The 26,086-nt window shown below is 51.3% G+C and overlaps 1 protein-coding gene across 1 annotated transcript in view; it reads right to left on the bottom strand.

Annotated features, from left to right (window-relative positions):
- LOC118781311 (membrane-associated guanylate kinase, WW and PDZ domain-containing protein 3-like) overlaps positions 1-25,732 on the bottom strand; it is a 117,304-nt gene extending 91,572 nt beyond the window's left edge. The window contains exon 1 of the mRNA XM_036534291.1: positions 24,194-25,732. Within this exon, the coding sequence (XP_036390184.1) occupies positions 24,194-24,500 (307 nt within the window). The 5' untranslated portion in view covers positions 24,501-25,732. The remainder of the gene's footprint in view (positions 1-24,193) is intronic.
- Between the last annotated feature and the right edge of the window lie 354 nt (positions 25,733-26,086).

Raw genomic sequence — 26,086 nt, forward strand, 5'->3', positions numbered from 1 at the left:
GAGCGTGTGTCTGTTTTCACTGAGCATGCTGTGCATTTGCTCCCACCAGCTGAGCCCAACTTTGTCTAAACAACAAGGAGATGGAGGCGGTAGCAGGAGTGAGGCAGCAAGAGGAAAAGGAATGCAAAAAACTAGCACAGTCCATTCAGCTTTCTTAACCAATTATTGATACAGTAGCAGTCACATGACATTGGGGGGAGGGGCAGGAAAACATGGGTTTTGCTTTATGTGTGGAGTTTGTTTCAACCAATTATTTGCACTGTAGGATGGGAGCCAGACACAGTCCACAGAAACATCCGCACAGCCCATGCAGAGAAAGCCACTCAAATATCTCTGCTGGTTAGTGGTTTAAACAAACATTTCTCAGAACCAATGAAGTGCCTTGCAGCTTTCCTTGTGTAAAACTGCTGAAAATGGTCTTTCTTAGTGCTCCGTTCACTGTGCTGAAGTTTAACATCACAATTTCACATTATTGATCCCTGCTGATGTTGACCCGAGGAGAAGAGTCTTTTCTCTCACACTTCAAAAACAAAGGTTTGATTTTGCCCTGTTAGGAACCCCCATTTGGCTTTTTTATTTGATTCAATATTATAAAACGCTCCAATAAATCTGCTTACAGGGATTTTGGACATGCATCAGAGTACAAATGATTTCAAAGCTGCTTCCCTGCTCCAAGTAACAGGTGTTTGCCCTGATACACAGTTCGCCATGTCACATGACTCCCGACCTGGACTGACCCTGGTGAGGACGGGGCCCTCGAGGCCCCGATCCTCCGGTCGAATCTCGGATGTTACGCCTACACCCCCCCAAAGAGGAGCAGAGAGGAAGATTCGGGACGGCATCTCCCTTCAACTCAACCTGAGAGGCGGTAAGGCTAAAGCAACGGGACAGCTCTCCCAAGCTCTTCCTTGCTGCCGGCCCACACAGGCACAGAGGGGATGTGACAGGCCAGCGCCGCCACGCCTGTCCCCCCCCCCCGCGTGCTTCTTGGGGTGCAGCTGGGGCCCCCAGGTGGCCAGAGGGCAGTGAGGTTTCAGCACACAGACAAATGGACAGAGGACCATGAGACGGACATGACTGTGGACATGACCTCACCGTCAACTTCCCGCGCTAATTGCACCGCTGTTTTCTCCGAGCCCTGGCTTTCCTGTTTATTAACGAGCTTCCCATACGGACACACAAGGCCCGCCATTGTCCCAAGGCCTAAACTTCAAAAACCCGGGGCGGTCCTTTGCTCTCTCGCCGTTTCCAACACAGACTTCAATGAGCCGAGGAGCAATCACCGTAATGGCATTATCTCCACCGCGCACAGGCTATACCTTTAAGCCGAGGGCTGGGAATGGATTCGCCACGCCGGCTGTGACTCACTCCGCACAGCAGATTGAATATTGGCTTCCGAAGCTCGTCGACCCCTCTGCAGACAAATAAACACATCAAAGCCCGGGTGATGCGGCAGATGCTCCGGGGGCGGGCGAGCTCCGGGGTCCCGATCTGTGTACAGCCCCCCCATCCCATCCCCCCCTCGAAGTGCGCATTCCCTCGTCTCTGAGACAGATTTCCTCGCGAGGGAACAAAGGCCGGTTGTGGGACCTTTTGTTCTCCACAGCCGCAGAACGCGGCAGAGGCGGCGGCGGGGGCCGGGGGCCGGGAGAGCAACCCGGGGGGGCTCCGCTGCCAACAGGCCCCTGCAAATTACAGAGCTGACAGCCCGCAATTAGCATCAGGGGCCTGTCCTCCTGAAGAAGTGCACCGCCAGGGATTCTGCTCAACTCAACTTTAATGGCGTATCGACAGGGGGGCCGGCCGTCGCACTGCGGGGTCCATGCTAATACGCAGATGGAGCCAAGGATCGATGCAGGGGAGAGGGAGGGAGGAGCTGGCGAGGGAGCCTGCCCCCCTCAGACCTCCTCACCGGCCAGTGAACCCCACCTCTGGGCACTCACCCCGAAATGGCTGGGTCCGCACATTTCCCAGTAGGCCCTGCGAGAGGCAGGAACAACCTCAGCTCAATGGGATCCATTCTGACCCCTCCACGCACAAGCTTGTGAGGTTTGCCCATATCAAGCATGGCAATGACTAACAACCTTGCCCACCACTACCACCATCACTATCTCCACCCCTTGGTGCCCCTCCCAAACCAGCGCAGGGGCAGCAGCGAGGGCTGAGTGAAGGAATGTGGCAGCTTGTGAGGGGGGATTTATACAGGATGCAGAATATAACCAGAAATGCAGGCTGCTGCAAAACATCTGTGAGGAACTTAAGAGGCCTTTGTATGCAGCAGGCTGGTGGGAAATCCCTTAAAGAGCTACGGGTTCACAGTCTATCCAGACACACACACGCACACGCACACACACACGCACACGCACACACACACACACACAGCCGGACCCTGTCGCCCTCCACCTGTTGCCCTGTTGGCACAGTGTGGGGGAGGGGAACTGCTGTTCGCCAGCATCTCTTCTCCCCAGACCCCTGATCCTGCTCTCGCCGACCAATCGCATGAGCCGCTCACAGTCACATGGGTGGCTGCACTGGGACAAACTCCAGCAACAGATTTGTGTCATCCTTAACCAAGCAGTGAGGGAGAGATCTCTCACACAGAGAGGAACAGGCACAAACATCAGCACCTCTGTTTCTGCTCAAAACCTGTCAATATGCTCTGACTCACACGAGAAGCATTCAAAAAGCACATGCGGACTCCACACATACACAGTAGTACATGCTGCATCTGCACCTTTTCTTTCTCACACACACACACACACACACACGCATACACACATGCATTCAGTACACACTGCTTTACATCCCCACCCTTCCTTTCTCCCTCGCACACACGCACGCACGCGCACACACACACGGGTCTGCACAATGCCAAGTTATTGTTCACTGTTGGATGGGCGGTGTGGGTGGAGGTGCAGCTGGGCTCCAGCGTCCTACAGCATCTGCTAGCCCAGCCCTGTTGTTCTTCCTGTCCTGGAGCTGCGGCTGACCTCGGCACACACGCCCCCCGCACACCCCCTTCCCAAACACCCCTGCCTCCCCCACGCCTCGCCGCCCATCATTTCCCTTGCAGTCAATCCTGGCCAGGACCTGGCAGGGGGGGCGGAAACAATGGCCTGGATTAACCCCCTCCTGCCCGGAGCCTGCCATGCAGAAATGGGAGATGGGTGGGAGGGCAGGTCAGAGAGAGGGCAGGACATGGTGTTACAGGGCACGCGGGACACGCGCTCATCAGAGGAACCAATGCAACCCACGGGAGACCGGCAGTATGACAGCACGCCCACACACACACACACACACACACACGCACGCGCCTCATGAACTCTCAGGGCAACGGGTGCGCTGCAGGGCGGAACCTTTTCAAGCCTGACATCAGCAGCCGTGCCGGAGCAAGCCCCACGGTGCAGGAAATGGTTAAAGGGATGACCGAGTTGTCGGCTCTTCCCTCCCGCAGTCCCCCTTCCCGAACAATGAGGCGCTTGATTACTTGCGCATGCCAAGCGGTTTGGGCCGAGAGGAAAATGAGAAACGTCTGTAATTATTCTCCAGTTTGTCAGCGTGACGGTTCCCCAGGACCGCAGACCAGCGAACATTCAGGAAAGGACTGCTTCACCGAAGGGAGGCATTTCGCCTCCCTGAGCAAATGATAAACAAGCTGTTGCCTATTGTTGAAGATCCGCGGCCGGGGCAGCTAAAGTGAGCTGCGCTCTGACAGGAAGCAGGTCAGATTCCGCCTCGCCTCATGAGCACGTCAGCCCAGTAGCATCGCATCAAATCAAAATGGAGCAGAGGCTGCCGGCCGCATCACGGCCTACATGCCGTGTTCATTTACTGCAAACGAAGGAAATCTCTTTCATTTCAACATCACACATTAAGACCACCAACAGAGCCTCCCAGACCAAAGCCTGACACACACTGACAGAACCACTCCTGACCAGGTGAAAAGACTTATGGGAGAATAACATCCTAAAGAAGAAACTCCCGTTATTCACAGACTAACGGGGCTCATTGGTGGAAATCCTTGCCTCATTCTTGCCTTAGGCCTGTGTCAGCTGGGTTATGGTTCTGGTAAAACAAACAGCCTTTGCTTAACAAGCTGTCCATTTTTACACACAGCTGACATGGCGGGCGCTATGGTGACAGAGCGAGATACAGCTTAGAATCCTAAACACCATGCAAAAACAGAGCAGAACACAGCAACCTCACAATTAAAAGCTTAATTTAAGCTTACTGGGCTCCAGTCACAATTTTTAAGCAGTCCTGGCTGAAGTAGACAGGTGCTGGAGGTTTACCTCAGAATGGTCTGCTCACAGACATGTGTTTCTGTGTTCCTGAAATCACTTCCAAAAGCTGGACTAATTAGTGTTCACCACTTAAGCAAAATAGGATACATATATATGGGACAGCAGGGAGACACCCTCCCCCCCTATATGGAAACAGCCGCAGATGTCTGTGACAGCAGCCAAAAATGAAAAGACTATCGTGTGTGCGAGGGGCGGCCGCAGTTTAATACCAAAATGTGGGACGGGGGACTGTTAGTCAGGATGCCTGTCCAAGCCCATTCAGTTTGCATTAGAAGAAGCAGCTTTAGCATCAGTTTTAACCCCCTACCAGAGCTGCCCTCACCCGGACCACCACCCAGTCTGCTTTCCTTAGCCTGCCACCTCCGATGCGGACTGAGCCGGATCCAAGCAGGTTACCGCACAGTATGAAAGAAGCTTACAAATCACTGATGTTTCCATGACGTGTGCAAGGTCCTGTAAAATCAGGCATCACATAGGCTAATCAAAGGGCTTGACATTGGCAGTACTGCCACTAATGCATCCTGTTTGTCGGGTTAAAATCACAGGAAGTCGCACTCGCAGACACCGCCTCAGTTTCTGCCTTACCCCCATCACATAACCACCTCCTCCTCCGCAAACATATGGTCACATGTATCGGCATTTGCTGCACTTGAGGTATCAGTGGTTTCTGCTGCAACATCCTAAATTCAAAGAACATTTACACCATTACAGAAAGACAATGAGCCTTTCCTTTGTCCTCCTCCATTTTAATACACAATGTTACAGTGCACACAAAAGGGTTACATCAACTGAAAGGCAGCTTTCACTGTTTGAAAGTCACTTTGGCTCTCGATATAAAGACTCTCAGGAAGGGGAGGGTGGAGACATTATAAAAACAACACAACACAAACGGTCCACTCTGCCCATCGTCGCTGGAGAACTTCACTGCGTCCTTCATAAAAGGCAAGCATGTAAAATCACCCCGCTGCCCGTTTCTGCTGAGGGAAGGGAAGTAACAGGGACACAATTCCATCGGCTGACCATAGGCCACATGGACAACAATCTGTGATGGGGTCTGGGCTGAAATGGCACCATTTCATCTGGGCTGAAGTCCATGGATCGGTTCAGCGTTAAACTGCTCTGAGGAGGAGGATTCCTCTGGCTGCAGCACGGCTTTATTTGCCTCTCAGGCGGAAAGGGAACCAGAATAGAACAGTCCTGACCGTTCTTGTCTCGTCTGATAGGAGAGCCACAGGAATGCACGGCGAAATCAACGAGAGGCCGAGGCACTCAAAAGGCACTCCCTTTAGTAAGGGCCGTGACTGCCCCTGTAGCCCTGTATCAACGCAGATGTGCCTGTATGCATCTTCCGTGTGAACGTGGGGACACACCTTTAGGAGCAAAGGGGTTGGTGTGCAAAAAGGGCAACAGGTGCACAAAAACCTCACAGCTGAAATCTGAGAGTAGGTATCTCTGCGGTGCAGTGAGCACATTGCCAGAATCTTCCAGAATATTTCCGAGAAGGGTGGTAGCAGTTACAAGAAACCTAAGCAACTTCTGTTTGATATGTAAGATTTAAGATTTTCTGCACTGATTGAAGTAGCTCTAATTGAAACAGAAAAAGAAGCAGCAAAACATTGCCGTTTCTGATCTTCACTAGCAGTCATTTTGTACAGACTCATTCCCTCTCATACAATAAAAAGGTCTCTTTCTTCATCATTAACCATTTTCTTCTCTCAACAGCTCACCTTATTTCTCACAAGTCACATCACAGATGATGTAACTTCCTCCATAAAAATTCAAACCTTATATTTCTGTCGATTGGCTAGTTCAGCCTGTCTCTTTTTTCTTGCAAGTGATTGGCAGCTGCCTAGCAGAGGTTCCGCTGCGACACTGGTGGCACAGGGACGACACCACCGCGCTCCTGTCAGATTCTGTCAGGTATCAGCTAGCTCTGACTCTGCAAACATAACCAGCTACTCAGTGGAGGAAAAGACCTGCACGACAAACTCATCCATTTTACTGTTTGGTTGCTGTGGAGATGCCCTCATACGTTTACACAACACACAGCGCAATAGTCCTCAGGGGCCTGGACCCCACAACCCTCTGGTACACAGTCCAGTGCCCTTGCCACGGAGCCACCTGAGTGTAATGACCATTTTCCATACAATAGGATACATATAGTGACAGGGATGCATGTGGGCAAGAGACAGAGTGGATGGGATAGACTGGGGGTCTGACAAATGTGCTGACATTTAACACCCTTGTCGGTCAGGGGTTGACCTACGGCTACTGTGGATGTCGCCAGACGAGGCATTCGCTTCCTGCCCTCACGGGGAGACGGGCAGCGGAGGACGGGCCTCGCTAATTGGCCTCTCTCATTTCCCTCCGCTCGCTCGCGTCTCCCAGGACGTTACCGCCGCACAGATTCCGCCACGCTGCCATTCGCTTCTCCCCTGCAATTACAGCGACGGTAACTCCCAAACCACTGTTAGCACAGGACCGTTAGCGCTGCTTTGAGTTTGGGGTGTGCCTTCAATTATAAGAATGACAGTCCACTATTATGCTGCGCACATGAAAGACAGATTGCCTGCCCGAGGTACTCAACAGATTTCAAGTACCTGGAGTCAGATTACATCAAAACAGACCCGCCTACCAATCACAATCTGCACATCAAATGCTAATCAGGGTTGCACTCTGAGCCAGAACTAATGCAGTCCCACAGCAAGCGAGGTGACGCAACCACCGCTGATTGGTTTGTTTTGCCAGTGGGCGGGTTGATGTTTTCAGCTTTGTTTCTCTGCAAGTATCGCGTTGGCAACCCAGGAGGAGAATTCTTGGCTCCTGGGTGACAGACACTCCCCCACTTAGAGCCGAGACAAGAGGCTCTCTGTGCCTCGGGTCCTGGTAATTATCTTCATGTTTACCTGCTGGAACCGTGATGCTTTTCCCAGGCAGTGGAAAAGCCAAATCTGGAAATACAGGCTTGCAGGTGGAAACACAATACTCAATAGAAACTCCCCGAAACTTACAAACAAGTGGATCTAGTTTTCCAGCGTCTCTCTCTCTCTCTCTCTCTCTCTCTCTCTCTCTCTCTCTCTCTCTCTCTCTCGCTCTCTCCCCCTTCTGTAGAAGTGGGTATACATGCAAACAAATCACATAATGGGTACAATCAGCCCTTTGCTGTTGACCTTCTCCCTCTGCCCCTCGTCTCCCTGTACCACCCCAGCTCTGTGACACAGAGGCAGACACAGAGCTTTTTTATATGATCTGTGAGGGAAACAGTGTGCTGCACTGGCATGGATCGCTTCGTTCTTAATCTGCCCACATGATACACCAGCCTCTGGAATGCGCTACAGAGGGAAAAACTCTTGACAGCATGTGACCTTGGGTCCATTCGCACTCACACTCTTTTCTTTATTGCCAGCGCAAAGCATACGACTGTAGCTCCACACACACAGTCGTAGAAGCTGTGATAACAGGGAAAAGGGGAAGGATGATTTTACCAGTCACCCAAAAGCAGAAGGGGCACACGCACGCACGCACGCACGCACGCACGCACGCACGCACGCACGCACGCACGCACGCACAATCCCCCAGATAAACACACGAGGCTGAGCAGAGCAGGGTGGTTCCCGCGTGGCAGGGCCGGGCTGCGGGGCTGCTTCTGCGGCCTGCCACCTTGTATCAGGGCGCAGCGGCTGACGCATGAATAGGAGCGCATCCCAATAATAGAAACGGGTGGGGGAGCCGCCCAGGATCGTTAGCCAGGGAGGGGCGGGGAGGGGACAGAGGGAGACTCACTGTGTGTTCCTGTCCGTTAAACCCAGCAGGGGTCGGGGGCCTCTGGCTAAAGCTGAGCAGGACTGTCCTGTCCTCCTACTCCTCCACTCCATCCTCCCCTCACTTATGGCCCATATTCAAAGCGTTCATTCAAAACCTGAGCAGGTGACCTGTGCACATGCATGCACACATGTTGCATAGTACTGGCACTGTGAGGGGCTGGGGAACAGAACAGCCATAACTGCTGTAACTGAGGAGGACCTGGCCTTTTCTCAGAGCACTGAGACAGAAGCCTGTCTCCTGGGTATCAGAGAGAGGTAGGGGCTGGAGGGAAGAGGCCATTTGTCCCTCCCCCACCCAGCCCCCACCCCAGCAGGGGTCCTGTCCGCAGCAGCTTAGTGTACAATCAGAGCCAGGAGGAGGGGGTAGGAGGAGGGAGCCTGGTGGCTCCATTTTTGATGCCTCAAGCCCTGTGGGTGTGGCCTTCACTCGCCCTCCAGACGGGGTGAGGGTGAGCTCTCTATCTGAAGGCCGCTCTGCGGTAAAGCTCTCCTTATTGTGCCAATGCCACTCAGCTCGGGTCAACTGGCCCAACATTTAAAAAAAATAATTGGCCAAATTTGTGCAATTCAGTCCAGGATGGAGTCTAATCAGCGTCTGTGGAAACCTCCCCTTAGGTTACCACCATTCGGGCTGTGTGAAGCCAGGGTTTAACTTAAATTCATTTCTATCAGTGGCGTTGAGCAGATAACCCAACACTGTAGAGAAAACTAAAACCTGAAAACCCTCCACCTGCCCTTCCTGAGGAGAGCAAACCTCTGTGACGCGCTGCGAACACACTGTAAAACATCCAGGCCAGCGTGAAAATATATATACACCGACATCAGCACTGCGTTCACAACCTTCGATCATCAATTATTCATGCCAGCCTCAGTTAATGTAGTTGTTTGCTTGAGACAATAAAGCGGAGCTTGTATTTGCATTTCATATCAGGCTCTGAAGTGCGCTGATAAAAACCCACCATAAATCTGGGAAACAAATGTGCATGTGCTGCGAATAAACAGCGGGGAACTGAAGAGGGTGGAACCAACAGGTACGATTTCCCGGGCTGGGCGCATACCCGCTCTCCAGCCAAATAATCTAATCAATGTGGCACACAGCTCCTGGGCGTATTCTGAATTTCCACAGAGGATTTAACCCTGTCAAGGCACAGAGGAAAGAGACAATGCATTAATGTTTCCTGTCTATCTAACAGCTGCAGTCCATAAACCTTTGGGTTTGCAAGCACCTGAAGAGCCCTTCAGCACTGTGGCATAGTGGTTAAGTGAAGGACATGTAACCGAAAGGTTGCTGGTTTAATTCCCTGCTGGGCACTGCTGTGTACCCTTGGGCAAGGTACTTGACCCACAATTGCCTCAGTAAGCATGCAGCAGTATACATGGATAACGTGAATATTGTAACATATGTAAGTCACTCTGGATAAGAGTGTGTGATAAATGACAATGGAATGTAATGTAAAAGGGCCATTTCTAACAGAGACAGGAAAAGTGAGGTCTGGGCCTGTATCAAACACTTAACTTGCTAACTGGAAGCGATATCCCCGACACCGCTCTGTGTACACTGATGCCATGAGCAGACAGCTAAGTTGTGTGAGCGGCAGTGCTCACAGGTTTATAGCGAGTCGGCGGGCCTCCTAAGGCTCGGTGCTTACGGTGCGTGCAGAGAGACGGCAGTAATGGAGAGGCAAGCTGGCGGAGAGGAGCTGCCAAGGCCTCCCAACGCCAGAGACGAACGCTAATTGGGCTGCGGCTGCACGGCAGCTTGACCTCTACAAATGCGGGGGGGGGGTGGCGGGAGAGGCTCGGTGTGCTCCATTCCAGCTACTCAAAAAGCGTTGCCCTGGGAGACGCATGCCGTGGACTGCCACTCAGGGAGGGGGTGGGGGGTGTGGTGCAGAGTGGAGAGTCCTTCTGTCCAAGGAAAACATCTCCAGTGACATAAACCAGGACACAAATGAAACTGAAACCCCTTGTCTGGAGCCTTGACTGAGCTTGATGGAACGCGGTGGAAATCTGTGGGCGAATTATTTTCTGGTTTCTGTTCTTTCCACTTAAATGGACACATGCACAAATATGGAAGCCCGAGCGTGGTTGGGAATAAACAGGTTTCGCCTCTCTCTGATTGGAGGCCTCTTGATTGTTGTCAAAAACACAAGCAGCGGTTGCTACGGTGGCACGTAGACTTTGACCCAGAGGACGGCTTATTTCAGGTTGAGCTGGTTTGAATCCCCAAGGGCCTCTCACTCCTGCACTCACTCACACTCACTCTCTCCCTGTCTCTCTTTCTTACACACACACGCACACACACACACACACACACACACACACAGATTCCACCCATTCCAATCAGGTGCACTCGATCCGTCACGCTTCTGCCAACACGCTCTGGGTGACAAAAGCTTCCGCCAAAAAGTCCCCAAATCCCCAGGTCCTTCCAGTCCTGCCTGTCCTCTCATGCTCTTGTGCTGCGCAGGTTAGAGCTAGCGCTCGGGGACTGGGACATGGGGGGGGTTGGTTGTCAGGAAGGATCTCAGCTTTATTCATCACTCGCCGTCCCCTTGCCAAGCCGCCGAGCCCGTCAGGATAAGTGTTGAATCAGTGAAATCGCTGGCCTCGCTCCCCCCCTTCCTCCTCTAAGAGGCTGTAGAGAGCTTGGGCTCATTTGCAGTCTTGGCGAAGGCCACCTCTGACTTTTCTGCAGCCTGGAAGCACCCGGAGACTTAAGAGCTGGAGGGACTGCGGTGTCTCTTCCTTGGAGTCCAGCTGCAATCGTTTCCAATCACGAGGCCACAGTGTGCTTCTTCACCCCCCCTCAGCGTTTGGAGGGTGCCTGATGGCAGCCTCAGCTTTTGTACACAGCAGACTGTGGGAGTCCCGCGGCAGGAGGTTTGCAGATTTGCCGGCTGAAGTTACGAACATTCGGCAGACACGGCTTCGCATGAGGGCCAAGGGGGTTTCAGCCACTTGTCCCGACATTTTGGCCAACCAAACAAGGGAGAGATCAGAGGCGTGACCCTACGATCGTTACAGCGAGGGAGCTGCAGCTGTCCCGGTTTTTTGACCTCGTTCCCTTAATCCTTCGCAGCGGCCCAATCTAAAACAGCGCTATGAATTAATTCAATGCCGTTCCATCCAGCGCTCCAAATTCGACGCTTCAAAAAGCGGTCCGGTGTGACCTTTCGCTCCTGCGGATCAGCACGAGGCAAACGAGGTGGGCGAGGTGCCTTTGCCGCCGTCAAAGTGGAGACGCCTTCAAATGCCATTTCCAGAAAGCGAGGTGCACTCAGAACCCAGGCGCTCCATAGATTTCTGAGGGGGAGGAGGGGTCCTCCAGGCTGAGCCTGTTTGATTTTTTTCCCTTTACCTTCAAAGCAGAGCCTCCCTAGAACAGGCAAATCATTAAAGATAAAACTTTATAAAAAGACAGCGAGGGGGCGAGAAACCGCTGCGCGCAACTGCTGAGTCATCGTTGCTGGCCGCTGCGTGACACCGGCTTGGCACTAACCAATGCTAATCTGATTTTCAGAGTTGGACCTCTTTGCATGTCAGACGGGTCTTTATTTTGGTCACACCCCACCCCACCCCCTCAAAAGGGGCTTTTCTGGGGCACAGAGTAGTGACTATCTTTTACAGGAGATTAAGGCTGTCTAGACTTTAGACTCTGTTTACATGGTCATGCGTATTAAACTCCAGCCCCCTGATGCACACGATAAACACTACTACATGTAGTGTTCTATGTAGTTTATGTGTAGTATTGCCATGCGTTTTGGATTCTGCAATCTAGTGACTGATGTATGGTAATATACTTGGCTTCCTTTGTCTTGTCAGGTTGCACAAGTTAACTTAGGGCAGTTATGCTCACACTCACTGGTCTGGGAGTGTTGTTAGCCTGGTCTGACACTGCTGCTCATTCAGCTTGAATGGATACACTTATGCTATATTGTACTGGAGTCTGCTAAATGAATGTACTGTAATGTAGTGTACGTTCACATGGCCGCCAGCGCAAGCTCAAGTGTTCTGCAGTGTACGTGTGACAGAGTGTAGTTATCCAGTGTCAACCATGGTTCCCTGCACTCCAACATTACTGGCATGCCATGCATATCTTAGACGGTTACCAGAAAGTGGTCCATTCCCTATTCACAAAAGTCAGTGTTTAACTATTCCATTTAACTATTCCAGTTGTGTTCCATTTTTAACATTTTGTGGAAGTGAGCTGCCACAGACCGGGGCCTTCCTAAGGACGGCTCATTTCTCTCCCTCTTTGGAACGCTTCTGTGAGCACTGCAACATGGCACTGCGTGGAGGTGAAGAATCGACAGGGCTGTTTTTGTTCTCTCTCCCGGTGCCTTGAAGTGCTCTGAGAAAACTCATTTCACCTGCAGACATCCACACTGACACATCCACTGAAAAAAACACCTTAATTGTCACTATTTCTCCAGCACACTCTGTTCCCTGACTGCAAAGAGAAGAAAGGGAACGGCAGCATGTTATCCAGGAGGTGTGGCGAGTTGTGCGATTTCTGCAGACTCCATCGACGGGAAAATCAGGCCAACCCAGAGGCCTCGAGCCGGGTTTGGCTGGTGGCGGGGAGGCGCGGTGTGGCGCGGGGCGGGGCCAAACCTCTCCGTCCGGCCTGACCGCTTCACCCGCCTGGCGAACTGCCACCGCGGGGCCAGATACCGTTCGCTACAGAGGCTGGAATGAGGCCCTGTCTCTGTGTCACTGTGCTTGCAAAGTAGCCTGCGCGACACCGAGGGGGAAGAGGAAGCAGTGTTTTCCTGAAGGTACGAGACCCGAAATGGAGCCACACGGGGGTGGCCATGGTCATGTTGTGGAAGTCGAACCTGCCAATTCGGGTGCCCACCCTGAACAACAAAATTCATATCCTGATACCACCTCAGTACCGCCAGGATATGAGTACCCATTTAATGCCAATTTAGTAAGAGGAGCGAATTAAATGTAAATAATGACTGCACCTAATCTTAAAATAATCACAAAGAACCTCAAAGCTGCGCTGTATTGCATTGGTTTAAACTCTAAAGACCTGCAGATGTACTGGGATGGCAGGTATGCCATTTTCCAAGCTATGGGTTGTTGGTGTATACCCCATACACATACAGCAATGACAGGCCCTTTTGTGGGATTTCATAACATTCTGTGTGGGCACAGGTCTGTGCCTGATGCTCCTCTGAGGTGGCGGTTTGACCATATGCAGCGTGAGGGAATTAGTGAGGGTCAGCGAACCAAGCGAAGGGGGCAGGGAGTCCCAGGTGCAGCCCAGCCTGGGGCAGGACGCCCGACCCACGGAGCGTGTCAAATAGGGTCTGTCCCCGAAAATCGCTGCTCTCAAAGGGTCAGGAGAGCTCGGAACACGGCTGCTAAGAGAGGCCGGCTGCCAATTCGGCTAACTGTACCAGCGCAATCTTCGGGAGGAGAATGAATCTGCATTTCATAAGCAGTTTACTGCGAGACCGGGCTATACGTGACGCCCCCTGCGCTGATCGCATGCACTGGGGGTGAGAGAGCCGGCCAGATTGCGGGTGTGAGTGCTCAGCACAGACAGCGGAGGAGAGGACGGAGGAGATTAGCCGGGCACGGAGAGCGCTGCCCATCAAGTATCCCCCAGTGGTCTATAGCTGTGAGGAATCAGCGGTCGGACTTGTTTCACAAACAGAGGAGACGGAGAGTGGTTTCGGGTTACCACGCCGAGAGCAAGCACAGATGGGGATGGCTAACCTACCCGTGCGGAAAATGGAATAGGCTGCTTCTCAATGTACTCCTCAATGCGTTACAGCTGTGTCTGCTGACATGTGCCAAAGGAATATACCAAACGGCCAATAAATACAAGGTTACACAGCCTCATGGCTAGTGTGTTGGAGGTTATAATCCCTGTGGCACCTGGCAGTTGTAAGATTGAGTGAGGCATTTCCACTCCTCAGTAAGTATTCATCCGTATACTGAAAAAATACGGATGAATGTAAAAACATGGAGGCATGTCAATGGACAGCTGTGTAATTTGCCCCAGAGAAGGGCATCTAAATATTACATGCTGCCATAAAAAATTTCAGACATACAAATTATTTTGAAAGGTAATCTGACACATTAGCTGCATCTGAGGACCCAGTCTCATATGAGACGGCTTGAAAGAGCATGTCTCTCTCTCTGCTCAGATCTGCTTCCTCTCTCCCTTTAAAAATCATTTTCCAATCTGTCACAGCTCGGTCAGCGGTCGCCCCTCTCGGCAGTCCGTGCAGGTGGTGTGTGTGTGGGGGGGGTGTCCTCAGTGTCCTCTGCGCTGCCAGGGGGTGCTGCTGCGGATGCTGACTTAACGGGATGATGCGACGCGATCAATAAGCTGTTAGCAGCCGTTACGGGCGAGACGGGCCACCTGCGCGAGACCGCCGCGTTCCTGCATCCTGATGAGGCCCCGCTCTCTCTCACCTGTGTCTGCTGCTCACCACAGACCTCATTAAACAGCAGGTCTGCTGCATTTGTGCTGACACCTCAAAATATAATACTAACAGTACTAATTACATACATGTAACACAAAATACATTTGCCAATCTACAATCAATTTAATATTAACAGTATTATTACATTAATGGTGATCATCATTACCATATTATGATGTCTTTGATAATTTAGTTCAATGTAAGATGAAAACCATTCATCCCAATATGAGTTACTGCAGATTAAACATCTTGGCTACATGAAAAAGGCACTATTAAAAACAGGTGTATGCTGGGTCCATCCAGCCAAATACTGCGCCTGGTCATTCATTTCCAAATAGTTGTTGACTTAGAACCAACAATGGATTTGAAGGCCCAGAGAGACACATGGGATTGAGTATGCTGGGGATGCTGTATGGCTGTATGGCTAGTATGGACGTATGGTCAGGCAGAACCCCAGGTGAGTTTCCTGGTCCACAGGCACCCATGAGGTTCACATGGGTCACTTCCAACACCCCCCTGTGCTACAGCCCATAATCACTCTCCTTCAACAGCCTCTCTGCCAGACCAAGCCTCTCTCCCTGACTCACTCTGGGGAGGTAAGTTTCATATCTGTCGTTACACAACACCAGATACAGATATTCATTGGGGGAACCATAGCAACTGTCATCCTTTCCCCACGTTCTACCTCTCAGCAAGCCAGGGAAACTGTGACAATGCCAAACACCGGAGAGGTGAGGCAGAGGAAGGGAGAGGCCCGCACGCCGATGCAGGGTCCTTTCCCATGACCTCCTGTGCTGAGCTCCACACACGGCCGCCGTTAAATGCCAACAGGTGCCCGGTCGGAGGATTCATCTCCTGCCACGCCGGGCTTGTTCTGATCCTCCAGGAGGTTATCAGGGCTCATCCAGAGACAGGCCCAAATTGATTGTCTGGGGGAACGGGAAACGTTAATTGGCGTGGCGGCTTTTGTAAGGGCCCGGCTCGGCAAGGGCGCTCCAATTCACCATGACCGCGGCTCTGAGATTGGGATCCGTGCACTCCTCCTTGGCGGCTTTCATTACCGCGGGAGATCTCAAAAACAAGCCCTTTTAGGAAGTAAAAAAGAGCTCACCTCCCAGAGCAATGAGAAGAGCCCGCTCTTTCAGAACAACAGAGCGAAAAACAAACAACAGGAGGACGAAAAAAACAAGAGCTCTAAAAATATGGCTGAGCCAACCACCTGCGATGCAGTACAAAAAGGCTGCGTGGAACATCTGTGGACATCTCAATAATTATGGGGGAGAAAAAGTGATCACCAGCATGAAAAACTGGCTCATGGAAAAAAAAGAGGGAAAAAAAAATACACCCCGCCATGGAGATTGCCTTTTGTCTCATAAGGGCACTATAGCGAGAGAACAAGCCCCGATCCCCGGCCTTAATTTCTCATTCTTATGCACGCGCATACTCGCTGCTCGCGAGAAGGGCTCAGAGCGGGTTATTTGCAGACATTAAGATTCCAAAAAGCCAACTGTTCTCTTTCTCCCATGGTGCACTGCAAATCAGATAGGGGAAGAATAATAAAATGTCTGGGGGAAGCACAACCGGCGGCTGGCCTGCCACAGGGCCTGGAGAGAGCAGAGTGTGACCATCATACAGACTGGTGGTTACCATTTTCATACACACACACACACACACACACATATTTATATATTTAATATTCTTCACCCATCACTTTCTTTGAATTGGTAATTTTCTTTCAGCCGTGGCCAAAAAAAGAATAGAGTTCGCTTCAGGGTCTTGTGCCAGCAGAAAGCTGCGTTCAGCAGGAAATGTGGGTATTTCTTCTCATCTTGGACACCAGATGCTCCTCTCCCCTTTGGCCTTTGATGTGCCGGGGCCGAGCGGAGCAGCGGGGATCGATCGCCAGCCCAGATTCAGCACTTCGGACAGCGGCAGGCCAGCCAAGGGCAGGCCAACGCGCGCCTCATCTCAGCGAACTCCATCAGAACCCCATCTATCCGTCTCCCTGTTCCCCTGCTCCCTCCCAGCCTCCATCCATCAATCCGTCCCTCCGTCTGGACCGCCTCTCCATCCATCTACGCAAACCTCCATCCATTCTTCTACGCCTCCCTGCATCCATCCATCTATCCATTCCTCAGATCCGTGTCGCTCGGTAAGGCGAACACTTACTGCCGTCGGGGGGAGGGGGAGACGCACATTTGAAATGACAAGTTTTTTTGTCCAGCTTGGGTCGCCGTAGCCTGGCCGCGCTCATTGATTGACACACTCAAATATTACAGGCTCTAGCACTTACTGCTAAAAAAAAGCGCACATTGCTTGCACAGGCTCCTGCCTTTCACCGTGAAAGCACTCCCCTCACTAAGCATTTCCCATCATGGAGATAACCGCCCATCACGCTGTCAGCCGCGGAGTTAGTTCCAGTGGGAAATGACAGTGTTCACAGCTAAAGTGAATGTCTCCCCAGGTAACAATCTCTCCCCGGCTGCTTCAGGAAGGCCACGGCGCCGGCCCATTGATTTGCTCTAGATTTAAGCCAGCGGGTAACGCTCGGGTAAAAAGGGGCGGCATTCGGACGTCGGCCTGCGTTACGGATGGTCCATTTAGGGGTGACCCCTTCTTATCTGCGGCAGATTAAACATCGCACATAATGATCCTCTAACTCCAGGCCGATTCATAAATAGGAACTGCGCTGGATGGAAAGAAGACACATACGGCGGCTGCAGGTGCGGCAATTGGCTCCCGGGAATTCTGGGTGTTAAGGGGCCAGGCGTTGATCAGGCATGATGCAGATCGGAGTCTGGGGGGTGCGGGTGGCAGCGTGACTGTGTAGTCTTGTCTCAGCTGATATATAACACAGATCTCTCTTGCTGAAAACAGTCTTAATCACACTCACCCGGTCACACACCCCCCCACCCCCACAAACCCAGACACAGATATGACAGGCAGAACCTCAGACCCCCAGCGGAAAGGCAGGCGTCATCGTTAGATGCCTGTTCTTTATCACGGCCATGATGGCACAGACAGTGGCAAAGCAATAAACAAACAGCGCGGGTGTCGTCTCAGGCGGATATCTGACGCGGATCTGGAGGGGGTGCTCTCTCGCGGGCCGCAGCTCGTGGCTCGTCAGATTGGGTTAGAAACGCGTCTAAGCGGAGGCAACGGGTGGAGGGCTCGGTGCGGCAGCGGGTCGGCGACAACAGAGCACTTTGGAGAGTGGGTGGGGGCGGACATCGCCCCCTCAGCAAACTTGGCTGCCTGATTGGCTGCGACTAGTTTAAGGCCGGGGCGGGTTAATATTCAGAGCAGCTGCTGCTCGCCCCTTCCCCGCGGAGAGGCAAAGAGGGCCGTGTGAGGGGATTCGGGAATGAGCCCAGGGGGGTGAGGAGGGGTGCGGGGAGGGGATACGGCTGTGCTGTCAGGTGTGCTGTCAGGAGAACTGAAGGGCCAGAGCACAGAACTGTGTGTTCAAAGCAGAACATAAACTGAACTGCAAAGGAACACTGCAAAAATGAACAGTTCTGATGAGGAGAGGCAGGGGACTGTGAGGGGGAGGCACGAATCAGGACATCTGGTCTGCCATCAACCAAAAAGCCCCAACCGCAGTGATAACAACAGGAGCAATAACTGCAGCAGGTAAGTAGACGGAAATAGAAAAGTAACAGTAATTCCAAGGGAGATTTTCAGAGCTGACCTGGCCTGGCCATTGAAATTTGGTCATTTTTTTTTTTTTTTTTTGCTAAAATTTATGCCCTGAGAGAATTGGGTTGAGTCTGGGGTTACGCCTACGTCTATGTGTCAGGTGTGTTCTCCTTGGTCGGTGCTCCACCTCCGCTTCCCCCAGATTACACTGCGACACAGTCTCTCTGACCTTTCCGCTCGCATTTCTCTCCCGAATCGGTGAGGCGCTGAAAACTCTTTCAGAGTGGCAGTCTCACGAAATTAATTGTTCATGGCTGGCTTGTCCTGCCATCGCCATTAGCTATTCTTTATATGGGAGCTCCAGCTTAAAAAAAAAAAAAAGGGCACAGTTTTATTGCATTTTCTCAGGCAGTGGTGAAGCCATGAGTGCCGCCTGTTTGATTATGGCGGAACTAATGAAACAGGGGGCCAGGGAAGAGGACAACATGCAGGGCACGAGTACGCTGCTGCTGATGTCACAGTCCGGGCCTTCAAAACACAGCCCTGCAACACGCTGCTGCCGATGTCACAGCCCGGGCCTGCAAAACACACCCCTGCAACACGTGGGCCTGCAAAACACACCCCTGCAACACGCTGATGCTGATGTCACAGTCCGGGCCTGCAAAACACACCCCTGCAACACGCTGCTGCTGATGTCACAGCCCAGGCCTGCAAAACACACCCCTGCAACACGCTGCTGCTGATGTCACAGCCCAGGCCTGCAACAGTAAACTTCCAGTTGCCGTACGGTGGTTTGTTGTACAGCCGTAGTGTAATGTATGCCTTTGGGGCAAAGGGTCAAACAAAAAATGAGACAAATACTGCTGGGTCCCTGATGCCTGTCCTGGGAAGGGGCGCGCGTGGTACCTGCTGCGCTTTTGGCAAGGTCAGACTCCACCACGAGCCGCTCGTAATCGTAAAACCTGAAAACACTGTAAGAAAAAGAAAAAAAAAAAAAAAAAAACACATCCTCTCCAGTTGCTGGCCGGTGTAAATCAGCCGGCTCTCCTCCATAAAGCAGCGTACGCCGGGAGACTGCAGACAGCACTTAGGCAGGTGAACCATGATTGTACTGGGCCAGGGAGCATGGCCAGGCCTGAGCGCAGAATGTTCTAGCTCAGCTGGCGGGCGTACTGGAAGGGAAGCGAATAGCCGCACGTTCCAATCTCACCGTACACACATTGACAAGGCAACAACCCCCCCCTCGCCTGCACGACGCACACACACCCACCTATACACACACATGCGCGCATGTGCACGGGTACAATCGTACACTCGGCCTTGGTTCACACGAGGGGGGGGGGAGAAAACGGCTCCTTAATGAAGAGGAGAGGCATTACCTCACATCGTGGGAAGGACGGGAGGTACAGCGGAGTCAGGAGGTTGCCGGCGCTGCGGGGCAGTCGCACACTAATTGGCGCGCTCCGCTTTGCGGCAGCATATTTTTGGCTCGCTGGCGGGCTTCCGGGCCTCCGTGTGCCACAGCTGCCACAGCGGGGAACACGCTTGCGCCTCGCCCGGGGGGCCCGGGGCTGGATGGGGAGCCTATTGCCAACAACGGATCCGGACAGCGCAGGGATCCATCTGGCTGATTGCAACCTACACAGCCCTCCGGGACTTAAGGTCAGCACTTTCAGGCAAATGAGCTCCTCCCAGTTTTATGGGAACAGTGAGGCAAAGCTAAGACAAGTGCTGACTCCTGCAAAGGAGACTCTACTGTTTCATACATTACAGCGAGTTTTATTCCAATTGTGACAATGTATGTCTAGCGGACACTGAGTGAATCTAAACATGTAATCGCCATCTAACACGATCCAGAAGTGTGTTTTCAGTTTTTTGATTTGCGCAATGGCAGGACTTTAATGTGGGAGTGACATCATACTGCAATAATCATAATTACACACCATCATACATTGACACCGGGAGCAGCAACCCTGAAACCTCTATGGAGGCTCCTCGTCTTCATATCAACCGGGAATCCAGGCTCGCGATGCAGTCTGGGAAACGTTCCATTTCCCAGCGGTCGTTACGCTAGGTGTTGATCCTCTTACTCCGTGTCGTCTGGAGCACACGCCGTACGCAACCAGACCCGTCGCTGCTGGGACAGGGATCCTGACGCTGTAGCTGTTTAGAGAGGACAGCTGTTTCTCCCTGACCAGGAGCCACTCAGCCAGTGAGAACATTCACTCTTCAGCTCTTTTTCCCCCCCTCTCTATTGGCACGCGGCCACCAATATAATTCTCATGACAAAGCAATGTTGTCAAGAGGATGGCTCTCTGTTGGAAAGCACTTTCAGCTTCGTGTAGGAAATTTAAGTGATTACTAACCATCCCCACACACCCCATCCACTCTCACACACACACGGCATTTCCTTTGTGCATATAATCATGACGCAGCACAGGGAGTGTTTAATATTATGTCCTTCTGCACTGTGGCGGTTGGCTGTTTCAGAGTGTAGCACAGGCGCACCCCGCAAAACAGAGAGAGGAGAGACAGGGAGGGGAGGGACGGAGGAGAGACAAAACAAAAGAGGGGAGAGAAAGGAAATGAAAAGGGAGGGAGGTGAGGAGAGGAGAGAAAAGAGGACAAACGCTCCACCTCAGTGATAGAGTGCTTAGAGTAATAGCTGGCTGTTGCAGTCACACTTTCGGCAGGACACAGAACACACACACACACACACACACACACACACACACACACACACACACACAAAAGTGTACACCAGCATGTAGACAAGAACGCAGACAAAAATGTGGCAAATGACATTCCACTGATTTCATTTCATTCACACAATTCATCCTTTAACACAACTCAGTCCTCCGTGGAGCTGTTACAATCTGCAGCTGCAATACATTTTTAATTCCCTTTAATTAAATCAAGTCCTGTCTCTGCTGATTTCATTGATTTCCCAACAGTCCAACAACACAATGAAGCAGGTGACACTGGGTCTCTCCTGCAAAATGCATCAATAAAATAATCGCTAAACTCAGCCATATTATGCTGTAAGCCATTAGCTGAATAAATTCCTTTAAAACCACTGTGGGCGTAAAAGTCATGAAAAGTTATCTGCAGAAATAAATGTAAAGATGTATTTGATAAAAGGAGGCTTTTGGTTGGACGTGCCAAGCATAAATTTGGCAGAGTGACCGCAAACTGCTCTTTCACAGCTGTAAAAAACAAATGCAAACGCTATCTGTCAGTCACTGTGCTGTGGATAAGGGCTCCTTTTCAGCAAACAGCTGTAGGAAGAGGCACTGCAGGACACCTGAGTCGCTCCAGAGCTACGGGAAGAGGGATTCCCCATGCCCTCTGCTTAAAACCGCACTTCACAACCCAACTTGTTGCCATCACAGTAGCAAGACCCCACTCTGTAAAGAGCTGGAAAAGGGAGAACTGCTGAAATGCTATTCCCAGACCTGGCTCTCTTCCTCCTTGTTAACTCAACCCCTGTGTATCCCCTGAGGAAGGGCAACCCTAGAGGAGACTTCCTCGCACAGACCTGTAACGCCGAGCGACAGATGTCCCGCAGCCTCTGGGTATCCCCTGCAGTGGGGAGTAGCTCTCCCCAACAGACATCTGGTGCATGCGGAGCTGTGAGATCTGCCCCCCCCCCCCCCCCCCCCCCGCAGAGATTTACATCGCTTCCTGGTAGCGTCTGATCCTCCGCGCCCACCGCCTTGTCCAACCCGTGAGGGCTCCCGCTCCCCTCATCAATGATTGAAGCCGCGTGAATTAAACATGGGGGTGTCGCCACGGGGGTAGAGACGCACGGGCCCGGCAGATTCCAGCGCAGGCAGTGGTGCGGGCTAAACTTAGCCTCCGAAAATCCGGCCGCACTTTGGTGGCCAAAAGGGCTGCTTCTTAAGTGGCGCGGACCTCTGCCAACGGTGGCCACGGAGGCAGGGAAGGCTGAGAATCTCCCGATGACAACCTGCCCAGCAACGGATCCTGTTCCTCTCTTTCTTTCCAAGGGGGATTAGCAATTTCACCTCTAAATACACATAATTAATATCTTACAGAACCTGTAAACAGCTAGCGTTGTGCTAAAATAAACACAACAACCTCTGTGAAACTTCAATACACACTGCACTGGCACATTACATTTGAGAATTTCTTATCAGAGGACCAACAAGCCAAAACTAGATCAGTTTCAACATGAAACCATGACACAACGCACAATGTGCCAATCACAGGGGTCAGTTCTCATCCTTCTCTCCCCAAATCACAAACCAGGCGGTGTACAAATCCATAGCTATAAACCATAAAATGAATCAATTACAGCTGGACCACCCTCCAGTCTGCAGGCCCGATCACAAACAAAAACTGCTGTTCAAAGTTTGGAGCAGAGCATTAGAGACAGTTCATGTTTCTACACTTCTTACAGTGACTATTCACTTATCATCAGTCTCTACAGTTAAAGCAGATGTTGAGACAGAATGTGGTCTCTGCTTTGATCTAAATAGTTGTAATGCGTAAATAATGATGGCTTCTGAGTAACCGGTATTTTACAGAACTAATAGCCACACAGTCTCATGATACTGAAGCTGATGGCAATAAAGACAGAAAAAGGGAGGACGACGAGCCGAGATAATGAGGATACGGATGATTAAGTGAACAATGCAGAGGGAAAAGGAGATGTCGAAGATGATAATTAAGGTATTACATGGAAAGAGGACAAAGAACAGTATGCGTGAAGGTGACAAACAAATGAGGCATCACTCCAAGCTAGCAGGGGAGACCAGGTCCCTGGTGAACAACCCGCACCTCTGCTGAATCAGACACATTAGGGGCTCCACCACATGGGGTGTTGCTCTGCTGTTATAGCAGCGGGGTGATGAGCGTGCACACGCACACATACTTGCACATGCACACACACACAAACACAAACAGACAAAAAGAGAACAATGACAAACACAAGCATGCACTCTCTCTCTCTCTCTCTTTACTGCTCCTGTCCTGGAGGCCTTGGTCTCAGCTGCCACAAATGCCTGTTTGCGAAGCCTCACACTCTCCTTGTTTTTTCCTGTCCAACCACAGCTCCCGCGCGAGCACGCCTCTGGGGTGCCCTGGCCGAGGGGAACGGCGTGCGAAATAAAGAGCCACGCTGCCCTTGGGTGTCACGGGGACGGTGATAAACGCCACTCTGCAAATCATCATCTGGGCCGGAGCAGAACAGAATGCGCGCTGTTGCATGATGGGAATCGAGGGGGTCGGAGTGCACAAGCTGTGCGCGTGTGTGAAGCCGCTGAGGGCGTGTGCTGCCTGTGAATGCGGAGAGGCATTTATGCAACACTCCATACACTGTCACGGGCCTGCACTAGGCTGGACATATGCTGTCTCACCCTATTCATGAGCCAGTAGCCTTTGCATCATTGCGTGCCTCCACTCAAATTCCTCTGCCCGTTCCACTACCCCTCATTTTACTTTGACATTTTCTTTAACCTTAATACACCCTGCGTACTCACAGCATGGGGTGAAAATTCTGCCACTGCAGAACTGTCCTCCTCTAAGAATGGGAAGAAATTTCCGTAAGAAAATGCATTTCTTTTATTTCTGAGGAATGTTAATGTAAAGTGGTGCAGCACACATCCTCAGTCAAGCCCGCGGATATATTGCTATTTCTGAGCACGGATGCAGAGAACCTCAAATGATGACTTTACCTGTTCTCCACCACAATTTTCAAACTATGCAGCCACAACCAATAAGTTCAAAAGCTAAATTTTCATTTATCTTTTATTTAAATATTTTAAATTTACCGCATTTTTCTTCCCTAATATACAACTAGAGACAAATTACGGCTGTCTACAGAAACTGGTAGATTAGCACTTGCCTTACATCTTGACATACAGCATATACAAGATAACACAATTGTTATTCATCGAAGCTAGCACCACGCATTTTCAACACACGCCCAATAAGCAGCGTGATGAACACGTACCTGGTTTGACGGTTTTCAGGCGAATGGGTTCTCGAAAGTGGCGGATGACAGCCAGGGTGTCGCGGTTTGTCAGCCCGCTCACCGGGGTTCCGTTCACCTCCAGCAGCACGTCCCCACTGTTTGGCGGCCTGCCGACGTGACACACAATCGCGTCCGACATCACCTGGCCCAGGTACGGGAATTCTCCGAGCTCGGCTCCCCCCCGCACCTCAACCACAGAGCTGAACTCTCCGGCGTTCCCCCACGACACGGCACACTCCTGCACTTTGCCAGACCAGTGCTTCTTCTTTTTCAGCGTTTTAGACATGGTTAATCCTTTTCCAAAGCTTTTGCAAAAAGTCTGAGGAGGATCGTTCGCCAGATGTAGCTATGTTTTCCTAAAACGCAATTGCGCAAAAGGAAAGAATTGCACAGTGATGTTGATTCTGAAATGCAGCACTCTCCCCACGTGTGTTGCGTTCCATTCCTTAAACAGTTGTTGGTTATAAGTATGCCTTTATCCGCTTAATCGTGCCATGCATAAAAACTATGTCAACTTGACTTGCACGGATTGTAGGTTCAAGGCTGTTTACGTCAGCGGTGTACAGTACCCAAGGCAAGTGAGATCACACTCACAGCTGCTGTCGTATTCCAAGGCGTTATTGCCGAAATAGTCCAATCGATTCCGTAACTGCGTTACCACTTTATAGTCTAGTCAAACACTACGAAGCAACATGGAATTTCTTCACCTTCCGAATCATTACTTATCAGAATGCTATTTCCAAGGGTATCGTGGACGCACCGATGCTATTCACAGTGGCAAAAATACTAAGTAACAGATAATTTCAAAACACGAGAACAAACAAACAGGTGTGTCCAACAGTCGTTGATGTGCAGTGAAACGTATGCTCCAAACGAGTTATCGACCTAGTCCATGTTCTTTCACACAGCTCGCCATACACATAACAAGGAGCTAGCTACACGTATCTACCTGACACACCGTGAGATTTCGCGCACCGTCCAGGCAATTCTCAAGACAGATAACCCAGTGTTATTCGCCCTGCGTCCGACTGCACCTGCCAGCCGCCGTAACATTAACTGAAGACTGTATCCGCTAATTAATCTTAAGGGATTCTGTAAATTCGTGTTCGGCGTCTCGGATTCTTCTTATCCAAGTACGTCCGCCTTTTCGGAAACTTGTATTCCGCGCTGGTGTCTACAGCTACAACACCAGTATGTTATGTTCCTCGGAAACGGACACAGCGGCAACACACCTGGCACCGGGCGGAAAGGATTTAGGAGTGTGTAGCGCGGTATATGCCCGTCTTTTCAGATGACTGTCTGCTCTCTCTCTCTGTTCCACAACCTTCACGAACGCAGCGCACGCTTCATCCTCCAAAGGTCGCGGCACCGCGCACTGCCTTCTCCAATGGAGCCGCCGGAATGAGTGGATCGCTCTCAGCCACGCAGCAGCCTTCGTAGTCGCAGGATGACAAATTATTCGAGAACTTTTTTAGTCATTTTCACCTTGTTCGTTGCTCCGAGGGAAAACCAGGCGCCACTGACTGCCGTACTGTGGAGCCAATCGGGAGAAGGGAAATGACTAAAAACATTGAATGGCAGCCAATGCTGAAAACAGCTGGGCGGGTCTTCCGAGGAGATTGTTAGCTAGCTAGCTAGCCACTCCGTACCATAGTTGGGATTAACGCTGTTAACTCGTTGCTTGCAGGGTGCACCTTGGCAAAAAATAAACCATCGCTATCACGCATCGAAACTACATTCAATAAAAGCATTATTTCAGTGCCACAAAATACCTGTTTGTTAGTAAACGGATTGTTTTCACGTCTTTATGTTGTTGTTGTTGTTTTTTTAAATAATTAATTGCGTTTTGGAAATGCCGCCATATATTAATGA

Source organism: Megalops cyprinoides, chromosome 7 (assembly GCF_013368585.1).
Source record: "Megalops cyprinoides isolate fMegCyp1 chromosome 7, fMegCyp1.pri, whole genome shotgun sequence".
NCBI classification, from domain to species: domain Eukaryota; kingdom Metazoa; phylum Chordata; class Actinopteri; order Elopiformes; family Megalopidae; genus Megalops; species Megalops cyprinoides.